Raw genomic sequence first — 11,830 nt, 5'->3', positions numbered from 1 at the left:
TTTGCCGTAATAAAGAAAAAGGGGATTTTGCATTTTCAAAAATACTCAAGCTTAGAGGTTTTCAGCGCTTTTCCACAACGTGACAATTTATGACTGTTTCCGTTTTTGTGCATGTTTTCATGCAACCCAACCCTTTTGGGTTGGGTTTTTGTTTGTTTTGGGTTTTTTTTGGTTTAGGTTTCATTGCTTTCCAGCTGCACAGATCTATGCAGATTGGCCTTTCCCAGGAACACCAAATCGTTGGGGTCGTTTCCCCCTCCACTGCAGACCTAGAACACGGCCCCTGATATGAATTACCTGGCATTTGGGGGTGTAAACCTCGTAACGCCCCCATTCCCCACTCACCTGCTCCTCCACTGCATCATTGCCGCCACCTCCACGATGACTTTGGGGTGCCTCAAAGCTGTCTGCATGAAATCATCATGGCCCCAGACTTCCTGAAGACCCCTCCCTCCTCCCCCCCCCCTTTTATTCACTCCTAAAATCGGCACAAAATGAGGGAAATTACCCAACCCGCAGCTCGGTGCTACAATAAATGCTGTCGTCTCAGAGGCAAGCCCCACCCCCGCCCCAACTCCTTTTTTTGAGTATGTGCACATTTTGCACAGGGCAGAGATGTGCTCGTCAGTAGTACACCCCACTGGTACTCCACTGTCCTGGTAAATGTCATGTTTCACATCCCACTGGTGTGTTACACCAAAGTTCAGTCTTTGAGGGTGATGGTCAATCTCTTTTGCAGTTACGTGACCACTGCCTTAGTTGCTCACTAACAGTTTCCATGAGACAAGTGCACTAGGGTCTCACACTGCACTGCTACACTGGTCTGAGAGCGTTTGATTCCCTTGAGAACCCTTTGTCTTGCTGAGAGATGATGCCACCACAGATGACATCAAAAGGTGGGTGATCTGCTCACACCTGGCAAAGAAGACGGCGGCAATCATCAGAGTAAGGTTATCTCTGGGAGGGGTGTGTGACTGTACTGCAGTTGGAGGGTTTCTGGGAGGCATGCTGGCTTCTCAAGTCCTTAAACTCAGCAGCCCCTAGCATACAGCTTCTGAAGCCATGCTCTCTCCCTTTCTTACCTTCCTTCCTCCCTCCCCTCCTTTCCTTCTTCCCTTATTTCCTCCTTGCCTTTAACTCCTTCCTTCCTCTTCCTCCTAAGGTGATGTTGCTCCCCTAGAGCATCACCACAACCCCAACCCAACAGATGCAGACACTTCAGTTGCTTAGTCCCTTTATTATCACCCCACAGGGCACAGCTACATCCTCTGCACAGGCTTAATCCCCAGGATGTCAAATCCTTTCGCCATGACAGTGGCAGTGGCTTCGCACAGCAGCAGCCTCCACAAGTTCACCTTCACGATCCGACCTGCAAAACCCCAACACAGGAGCTGGAGCAGCTGCTTAGAACATCCACCACTGCCTTCCCCAGGGGAACCCCATCTGCCCAACCTGGAGCTGGGCACACTGAGCCCTCCTCAGGACTCCCCAAGACAGGTAGACCAATCAGCCCTCGTGTTTCCAGGTGCCTGGTTGCTTGCAACTCTCTACCCAACCCTGCTGCTTCCCAGGCAGATGACACAGGCTGTGTCAGCCACCTTCAGTCCTCCCACAGGGACACCCCCTTGTTCTGCAACAGTGTTACAACGGCCTTTCCAGCACCAGGAAACACCCCACAGATGGCCTGTGCTGTGGTATGTGACACAGGCACATGCAGCACCCCACGGCCAACACTCACCACTCTGCCTGTCTTTCTCAACGCAGTAGCAGTTGTCATAGAACTCAGTGAAGGTGGTGGCCAGCTCATAAAGGTAGTCACAGAGCGTGTGCAATAACAAGTCCTCTAGGATCTTCTGCAGGATCTCAGGGAACCTCAGGATGCACTTGCCCAGTTTCCACTCCTTCTCATGGTCAAGGATGAGCACCTCCTCCCTGGCTGCCTTTTGCAGCATCTGCTCATCAATACTGGCCAGGCGAGCAATAGCCCTGAAATGATCCAAAACAGAGGCTGCTTGTGAGGGTGCCACTGCTCAACCTGCCCTAGGGCCAACCCAGGCCACCTCAGGGCTAGCACAGGCCACCCACTGACCTCCTCACTTGCCCAGTCCTGGGTTACCAGGCCAGAAGAGAGCAATCTGCCCTGGAAACGCAGGGGCAGGTGCTGCCCTCGGGGCGATCCAACAGGGCCATGCAGGGGAATGGGGAGAGATGTGCTCTAGGCACATGCGGTGGCGAGGGCAACTGATGCTGCCAAGCAAACCAGGGCTCAGAGCACCTTACAAAACTGTGTGGAGTACGGCAACAGCCGAGGGGAGCAGCTGCTGGAATACAGGCTCACCCTTCTTCAACCACCTAAGTTCTTTAATGCAATTACCGGAAACTTCCAGAGTTCCCTCCCTGCTGGCCAGCAGCCCAGGGTGTGAGTCACACAGAGGAGCCTTGCTTCAGGTGACAGAGGACACCATTTCCGATGACAAAAAAAACCTTGCCTATGGTGCATACCAGCGTAGCTGGCTTCTCTGACTAACTGCCCCCACCAGCACCAATGCAACTCAGTGACCCCTTTTCCCACGTCTCCCTTTGCGACAAAGATGCAGAGAGCAGCAACGACCAAGCGACTCCCAATACACTCAACTCACCTGATCCGTGTGAAGGCATATAGCAAATACGCAGCTGTGTTTCCTCGGTCATCCAGCATCTTGTCAAAGGAGAATACGTAATCGTTCAGTCTGTTGTGGGAGAGATCTGCATATTTAATGCATCCAAAAGCAACTGACGTCTGGGCAGCTTTCAGCTCTTCTGCAGTGAGGACCTGTTGCAATTTCAGAACAGGTAACAGTCAAGAGGAGGAATGCTACACTGGCATCACACGTCACAACACGTAGCCTTGGCCACTCAGCACAGCTCGAGAGGAGAGCCCAGGCTGCTGAGAGTGGTACTTGTTGAAAGGCTCACACCCACCTTTCTACCTCGGGGCACTAGACAGCCCCAGATCCACCCCTCACTTCTACTCAAGTGCACTGCAGCCCTGCCCTGGCCAAGGCTGTCTCCTACTACTTCTGATGGCCCACAGGACCTCTGTGCCCCATGGTCTGCCACACAGGTTCGATACTTACTTATACTGCACTCCTGCTTCTTGCAAACCGCATGGACACAAAAAAAAATACACAGTTCTCCTACCCTTACAGAGCACTTTGCATAGCCCAAGCACTCACAAAAACCCCTCGGCTGCAACAATGCCCTGTCAGCATGGCAAAGCACTTTGTGTCGGAGACACATGAACCCTTGGGAGATGCTCAAGGTAGTTTTTTCTGAGCCTCATCATACTCCTTTCACTTCCACGCTACGTTGCACTTCCCAGTTCCATTGAAGCACATAGTTTGGTCCTTCTGGTCCATTCCATGTCCTACACTGTCCAGTTCTCTCTCAGTCACCAGGATGCAAGACAAGACAGAAATCTCATTAAGCACAGGGCTTCTAGCAAACTCAGCCTACAAGTGAAAGGGTGAAGCCATAGTCCCCTGCAGATCCCCAAACCATCCATCACCAGAGGTCACTGCTAGGCTGGCAGGCCAAGGCTGCAAATTTATATTCTGCCACCACTCTCTGCGTCCTGGAGGAGTCACTGCTGTTGCCACCGCATCAGGGAGACCTGATGGTACCTGCAAGGCCAACAATGCTGCCAGGCCCAGCTCTCCTCTCAAAAAGCTCTCAGTACCAGCCAGAGGCCAGCGTGCTGCCTGCAGCTTGCATTTTCTCACCGTTACGTACTCAGGGATGGTCTTCTTTCCCCATGACAGCATCACGCCTGAACTGCATCAAACAATCACACTGGTTATATACACAACCCATGGCATCTCCTGGGTGGTTTTGCAGTGTCAGCTCACATCCCGAAAGCAGAAACTCCTAAGTCTGAACAAATCTGAGAAGTTCTCAGGAAAGATAAACAATCCGTCACAAATACCTTGTCCCTTTCCTTGTCTTTCAGCTTGTCCATGGCTCGTTTCAGTCCTTCTTCCAGCAGATCTATAAGACGAACTGTGTCCCCTGAACGGGTTTTAAACTTCTTCCTGAAAACACAGAGCCACAATGACCACCTGCAGAAAATGCAAAACACTCCCACTCCTCCACAAAATGGAAATCATGGCCTTTACTGTTGCCATCTCCCAGTATTGCCATCAGCTTTCATTGCACTTCCACCAGCCATTCCCAGTGTCTCTCCCCAAGTTCCAAGCAGCAGAAGCCAGGTCCAAGAGGGAAGTGACCACAGAACCAGTGACAGTGGCTCAAGGACCATAGCACACAATGAAATGACGCCGTTATGAGTAAGAGTGTGGCATGTGGTGCTTCCCCACCCCCAACCCCGGCATGCCATATATGTACTTGTCAACAAACAAGAGGTCTTCTGCATTCACTCAAACAATCTCTTCAGAGCACATACAGAGGAAAAACTATATCCAAAGACTTACTTGTCTTCTCCCAGCACAACTCCAAATGCAGCATGGGCCACTCTGGTTACTTTGGGATCATACCAGCCGACCATCTGTCCAGCTGCAAATACCGTTTGTAAGTGCACTGACTGAAAGGAAAAAATACCAACTGGTTCTCAATCCACTCCTCCAGGTACATGTTCTTCCCAGCTTTATCTCCTTCACAATGGTGCTTTCACAGTGAGACTTAAAATGTTTCTAGCTCCACAGACAAATTCCACTTCAGAAGGCTCAACCTTGCAAAAAGTTTTCCTGGCTTACAGAAGCAAGAACTAGCAAATTCCCATCGCCGCTCAGATGCAAAGCTGACAACCTCTACTTTCCTCAGGTAAGGAGAGATCCAAGGATAAGGAGTACAAATCTCATTCCAGACACATCTACTGAGATTTAGGCTTCATCCACCTCCATTGGTAACTGGGTCTCCCCCGATCAAGTCGGTTCTAGGGCTTTTCACGGAGACCACCACACACCAAACTAGATTCACTATTACACCAATAAGGACAACAGTAAATATATCAACTACAATAAAAATCCTATGGAGTTCTACCTACACTATTGTCTCATCTGTCATTTAACCCACTTTTTGATGATCTGTACCAGTGACAGCAGAGGTTGGCATACTCACCTGGCCGCTATCGACAACATAAATAAGGATATCAGCCTTCTCTTCACACAGCCTGTGTTTAAGAGCAGCTAAGTCGGATGTGTCATATGTGTAACCTCCGTCCGATTTCATGATCGTCAACGGGACAGGGAAACCTGGGACAAATATGATCTTCCGGCCATCATCAATCTGTACAAATCCTAGAAAAGCAATGGTGAACATTCTGTGTTGTATCACAAAGGGAGGCTTGTGGGCCAGCACAGGCAGAAACACTTCCCTGCCCAGATGCTACCAGACAGAAAAGGCCAAGAAACAAAACAAACCAACCCTACATGAAAACTTCCTTGCCAACAAAGTCACATTCTGTACTTCCAGAACCCAAGACTATGCACAAGAAAACAGGTCTGTACAGTTCTAGCCTTACCAGAAAAGACCCAATTGAATTTCAGAACTGTCACTGGCATCTAGATCCACCTTCACAGCCACAAAAAGAGCATGGCAAAGTATGGCATTAAAAGGCAACAGAAACTCTACAGAGATGCAACGACGACTTAGCACAAAGTCTTTCAAAGTTTAATCGGGACACTTCAGATGATGAGACTCAAGAACTGCCAAATCCAGACGGGAACACATAAAACCAGAGACTTTTTAGACTCCATTTGTTTTTTTGCCAGTCTCAAAGTCAGCATGATCCAAAACCACCACTTTCTTCACAGAGATTTCTGACACAAAGTTCTCACACAGGCACAGCATTAAGACCGGGAAGTCTGTCATATATTGCTCCTTGACTATTTACTAAGGATACAGTAAATTCCAGTAGTACTTCACGGTATTGTCTACAAATATCACAGATAAGCTGCTTCAGGTGCAAGAAAGATTCAAGCTTTCTGGTATAAAATACATAAGAATCCATTCTGCTAATGCTTCCCTGGGAGGAAAGGCCAGAAAAGATCCACTCAGAAAATGTGGTGGAGAAAAAAGAGCAAGGGTGGGGACCATGCAACTTCATAACCATCAGTCCTAAACCTCACTGACAGCTGCAGAATTTCTGACTCTGAGACAAAAGCCTCACCTTTATCTTCAAATTCTTTCACTATGTCTTTCATCATCTCGTGGTAGAATGATTCACCTCTCTCTATGAGTGTGATGTCTAAGCAGTTGTAGATTTTCTGGAACTCTTGAGGAGGGAAACAAAACAAAATCCTTTCATTAAATGCACACAGTAGGAATGGGTGGCATACATTTATGGGCACAGCGAGTCCCTAAAGCCATCAGACTAGGACTCAGGAGACGAAAGATTTAGCTGAAAGCTTCCACAGACAGCCCAGTACTTTGGTTCTATCAGCGTTCTTCTTTAAGCTTCTCATAGCAGTGTGGCAGTGATTTTTCAAAAGAAAACTAAAAGATGGACTCAGACATAAAGGTGAGAAAAGCCACACTGTTCTACTGCCGAGACACATTTCTGAATTCAGCAAAGTCACCTTTCCGCGACACATCACAGATCAGTTCCCATGCTTTAATGAAGTCTGGATTTTTGCTCTGCAGCAGCACCACACATTGGTAGGCTCGTTTCTTAAACTCCTCCTCTGTGTCAAACCTCCTCTTGGATTCCTATGGTAAAACACACCAAATGAAAAAGCACTTCCTTCTTTCCCAAAAGAAGCTAACATTTGTAACAGGCTCTCCAAGCTCACTCATCTCAAACGGCAGAGAGCCAGCATGCTCACAAAGTCCTTTAACCATGCTCCATACAGACAGTTCAATACCAGATACTGCAATTCATTACCCAGTTGCAGGTTCTTGTCTGTGATCTATTAACTGTGACTTAATTCTTTTGTTTCTGTAAAACTACACTGCAATTTGAAAAGCTCCTCAATCTGCTGTTCAGACGTTGACATAAATATCACACTTATTTGCTACAAATACCTTGTAAAAAGCCTGGAGATCCCCAATGGGAGGTGAAACATTTAAGTAATCCGGAAATTTGTCCTGGAGGTGAGCAATGAGCATTCCAAACTGGGTGCCCCAATCTCCTAAATGGTTTAACCTTGAAGCAATCAAAGAGCATGACAGAAATTATTTCTCAAACATATGCTTTATAATGCATCCATTTAAAAAAAAAAAAATATATATATATATTCTAAAAGAAGAAACACACTAAATATCAGAAACCAAAACCAAGCAAGTGCTCCCAATTTCACTGTAATGAAGCTGCTGCCCATCATGATTCCTAACCCTGCTACATTTGCTCAGCTTAGTATCTTACTACACATAAAGTATTATTTGTTATGTGTTTATAAAAAAAGACCAATACAGACCAAAGTGGACAAAGATAAAGCATAAATTTAGCCAAACACGCCCACCACCCCCAAAAAACCAACTCTCACCTCAAAACATCATATCCTGCAAATTCAAACAGGCGGCACATACTTTCTCCAATGATAGTAGACCGCAGGTGGCCAACATGCATCTCCTTTGCAATGTTAGGGGACGAAAAATCCACCACCACCTTAAACACAGCACCAAAGGGAAAAATTAATGAAAGGCAGGAGTCATTACCACACCCCATGTGTTTAATCTGGGTTTGGTTGGGGGCAGGGGGAATTAAGGTTTACCTCCACCGACCCTTGCACCCCTTGCTGCCAATAGCACGCAGCAACAGAGAAAGCCTCGTGGGGGACACCAGAGCAGGCTGCCAGCCCAGAGAACATCAGGGACAACTCCTAGACTTGACCTTGGCACAACACACCATCCCTGGGGAGCCCTATCTCTCACCCACCAGACACCACACCAGGTACCTGTGCCCTACCCCATGGCCCCCAGTCCCTAAGTCACATCCCATTTACTCCGCTGTAACAACCAGCTGAGATGGACATCTGCTCAACAAATCACTCTGGGGGGAAACATCAAAGCCACCTGCAGTCCAGTGCGTTTCATCAATGTGGGTGCAGGATGCCCGTGCGCTCACTGCTGTACCTTTTTCCTTTTGCCAACAGCTGGCGGATGAACTCCATTCATCAATAAACTGCTCAGCTGCTTTGACACAAAATCCTTTCTCAAGTGGACATTGATAAAACCTTTAGAGGAGAAAACCTGCAATTGAGTGCTGGGGCTGCAAAAGTGCCTGAAACAATTTTTCACTTCCTTCCCCCTTGGATTTCTGTTTCCTCGTATCAAGGACAAGAGCACATGACGTTAGCTTGACAAAACAGAAGATTTTTTCAGTAACAGAACAACAAAGCTGTCACTAGAAGAAAATTTTTGTTCCCAGATTTCCAGTCTGTTTCACACCACTACAGCCATTACCATAGGAGTTAGATGCTGCAAGCTAGTCCACGGACATAACTGATCACTGTCACTCAAAGGTGAATTTATAAAAATATTTTTTAATAAGAAAATAAGTAATCTTGCCAGGGTTTGCAGAACGCTAAACCAAATGCTGCTTTGTTTCCCTTTTTTTTTTTTAAATTAATATCCTGAAACACAGTTACACCTGAGATAATCCATGCTCATCGAAAAGGTTTTACTTCTCCTGCTTCATAGAGCTAACGAACGAGCTTCCGCTCAAGCACTCAAAGGGCTGTGCCATGCGATTTTTGTGTTTATGCTGCAGCCCTAAGGAACATGAGCCCTTGTGTTTCTTCCTGGATCACAGGGACAAAACAGATGCTGCAATTAATAACTTCCATGCTACTCCAGCATCTCAGTGCTGAGAGGACAAGGTCTCCTCATCAGCAAGAGTATTTTTGCTGTGATTTCATGATTGTGCCTGATACCCATGACCAATATTTGAAGGGGAAAAACTGGTCCCTTAAGAATCAGTGGGAAAATTGCTAATTAAAGGGCTCAGGATTGCACTTGCCAGTTCTAACAGAGAGGTAGATTTTCTGCTGCTGCACAAGTCTCAGGGCTACAAAGCTCACCGAGACAGAAGACAATTCACCCCATAACAGCAGTTTTAAATTGCAAAATAGCTGAACTCAACTCTGTTTCCTTGACCACCATCCAGTATTAAATTGCCCTATCAGTTTTAAAACATACAAAGTGTGTAACATGAAACTATCTTACCAGGACCAGCAATTTCAACCTTCTCAATGCATTCATTAACAGGAATGTTTTTTGCTATCATCTCAGCAATTTCTCTTGGGCTAACCTTCTGTTCCTTGGTTTTGAGCAGTATCTGAAACACCAGAAAATCAAATAAAATACAATCCTCCAAAACATTCTACAGAGTGAAACAGAAAGCATAGATAATACAGCACTGAGAGATGCTCATGATCCTTTAGCTTTGTATGCAAAGACACACACAAAGAAAAACATCTCTAGCAAATTTTACAGATTAGATCAGCTCTTTCAACACAGCAGAAGTCTAATTACACCCAATACAATCACTTCCTTCTGCTAAGGGCAATTAAAGGGTAGTCAGAAGAAAATCTTCCAGGTTATTTTTCAGAAGCTGTTAAATGGCTTGGTACATCTGTATTTCTCTAAGCTAGTAAAAGGGACAAACTCTTTAAAAATCAACATAGCTGGCACAGTCCTTCACACTGCTTCAAAATTCTGTTCATCAGTCTCACAGGTATCCTCAGCTCCGCCAGCATTCATAACTGTGCCAACCGTAGATGCTGAGGGTGGTTTCACAGCAAGTCTGCTGAAATATGATTAAAAGCAACCAAAGCAAACTGCCTTCAGTTCTACTTTCGGCTCAAACTCAACAAACAAATAAACAAACAAAAAATCCAACAACCCAAGCAACCAAAGATAATCCTTATGCAGCCCAATTTTCTTCAAAGAGCATCAGAAAAACTGCTTGTAAATTAGCCTCCAGACATAAATGGCCTGCTGTGAGGAACTCCAGTAACATGACGCAAGTCCACACAGAATAACAGAATCGTTATGGTTGGAAAAGACCTTTAAGACCATCAAGTCCAACTGTTACCTAACTACACCATGCCCACTTCCAAACCATGTCCCTAAGGACCATATCTAGATGGCTTATAAATACATCTGAGGATGATGCTAGAATCTAAATCTAGTTTGGGTTGGAAGTGGCCTCCAAAGATCATCCAGTCCAACTCCACAATGATTCTGTCCATTCCCAAAGTATCTTCTCACCAAGCTTCTTGCAAATCTTATGAAAACACCCTTTAGGAAGATTCTGTAAGTTAGCCCAACTCCATCCTTTGCAAAACACAACATTCACACTCTATAAAATTAGAACTATTTGCTTCTGAGCACATGACTTTCCTTCCTTACTGAAATGTGTTTGAAAATAATCTATCACCTCACTCCCATCAAAGCCACAAAGAGCACGCATCTCTTTGTCAATTCAGAATTTACACTCTATACTGCTTGTATTTGCCAACTTGCAGTCTGCAGCAAACTGTGACTTCTACTTAAGTTTCAGCTTCCTGTTTAACCTGTCACACAGCTGATCGTAACAGGATCTTTACAAGATGGTAAAGGCTTAGAATGGGCAAGAAAAGAAAGCATCTGGAGCCTGTAACACTACTCAAAGTGCAAACTACAGAAGAATAAATGCAAAACCAGATTACAGGCACACTACCTGCATCACTCCAGAAATAGTCACTGCAGCCCTATTTCTCTAAGGAGCAAGCAGAGCTCCTGGCTCAAACCCCAGGCATTAATATGCTAATGAGCTTCCAGGAAAATAATATGCATTTGTGAGGGCTGTTTACACATTGATGCACTGTAGGGAGAAGCTGCAGCCTGGCACATCCCAGTGCTGCCCAGTCGGGGCACTCCCAGCGGTGAGTGGTGTTACAACTCTGTGCAGTGGACATTCCAGGAGAGCACAGCTCTACGGGGAGACGCATCCCACAGTCAAGTCCCTAAAACCTGGGCTGTCAGAAAGTACAAACCTGCTGCTCTCAGAGGGATATGACTGCACCGTATTCCCTGGCTCTGCTGTGCTGATGTGCTCTGAGTGTGCTGCACGTGTGAGTATTGCTGCCCTGGGGCCCAGCTTACATGGCATGTGCCTCTCCAGGGAAAAAACTTTATAGCCCAGCCCAGTACTAGGAAGCCTTATTCACCAGTACAGCTGACAATCTGGAACTTGAAACCCTGGCTGGAAGGAGACCAGACACCAAGTTATGCAAAGAACATCAACACTGAGAAGCCAGGCCTGCTCGAAAATCCCAACCATGATTTAATTGGGATAAAGGAGTGGTCAAAAAAATGGGCAAAGCTCTGAAAGTCTGTGTCAGTGCGGTCACCCACGGTGCTCCTCTGGCTGGAGCCCAGTTACAATATGCTAACGAGGAAGTTCAACCTGAACATAAGGAAAAACTTTTTCACTGTGAGGGTGACACAGCAAGGCCCAGACTGCCCTGAGAGCTTCTGGAGTCTCCTTCTCTGGAGACATAAAAGACCTGCCTGGACGCGTTCCTGTGTGACCTAGTCTAGGTGATCCTGCTCTGGCAGGGGGGTTGGACTGGATGATCTTTTGAGGTCCCCTCCAACTCCTAATATTCTGTGATTCTATATCAGTAATGAGGATTCCCCCAACCCAGGTGCAGGACCTTGCAACTTGGCCTTGTTGAACCTCATGAGGTTCACCTGGGCCCACTTCTCCAGCCTTTCCAGGTCCCTCTGGATGCCATCCCTTCCCTCTGGCACATCAACCTCACCACCCACCTTGGTGTCATCAGCAAACTTGCTGAGGGTGCACTCAGTCCCACTGTCAACATCATTAATGAAGATATTAAACAGC

General features: G+C 46.5%; 1 protein-coding gene across 1 annotated transcript in view; it reads right to left on the bottom strand.

Moving 5' to 3' along the window:
* Positions 1 to 1,217: 1,217 nt before the first annotated feature.
* RARS (arginyl-tRNA synthetase) overlaps positions 1,218 to 11,830 on the bottom strand; it is a gene marked incomplete at its 5' end in the record, with an annotated part of 12,031 nt that continues 1,418 nt past the window's right edge. Inside the window, 12 exons of the mRNA XM_010184730.1 lie at positions 1,218 to 1,369; positions 1,739 to 1,986; positions 2,640 to 2,812; positions 3,965 to 4,070; positions 4,470 to 4,579; positions 5,116 to 5,294; positions 6,167 to 6,271; positions 6,576 to 6,705; positions 7,021 to 7,141; positions 7,482 to 7,603; positions 8,071 to 8,171; positions 9,163 to 9,274. Of these exons, the coding sequence (XP_010183032.1) occupies positions 1,260 to 1,369; positions 1,739 to 1,986; positions 2,640 to 2,812; positions 3,965 to 4,070; positions 4,470 to 4,579; positions 5,116 to 5,294; positions 6,167 to 6,271; positions 6,576 to 6,705; positions 7,021 to 7,141; positions 7,482 to 7,603; positions 8,071 to 8,171; positions 9,163 to 9,274 (1,617 nt within the window). The remainder of the gene's footprint in view (positions 1,370 to 1,738; positions 1,987 to 2,639; positions 2,813 to 3,964; positions 4,071 to 4,469; positions 4,580 to 5,115; positions 5,295 to 6,166; positions 6,272 to 6,575; positions 6,706 to 7,020; positions 7,142 to 7,481; positions 7,604 to 8,070; positions 8,172 to 9,162; positions 9,275 to 11,830) is intronic.

This window comes from Mesitornis unicolor, unplaced genomic scaffold (genome assembly GCF_000695765.1).
Source record: "Mesitornis unicolor isolate BGI_N332 unplaced genomic scaffold, ASM69576v1 scaffold21285, whole genome shotgun sequence".
In the NCBI taxonomy this organism is placed as follows: Eukaryota; Metazoa; Chordata; class Aves; order Mesitornithiformes; family Mesitornithidae; genus Mesitornis; species Mesitornis unicolor.
This window is presented reverse-complemented; position numbering and strand designations above follow the sequence as displayed.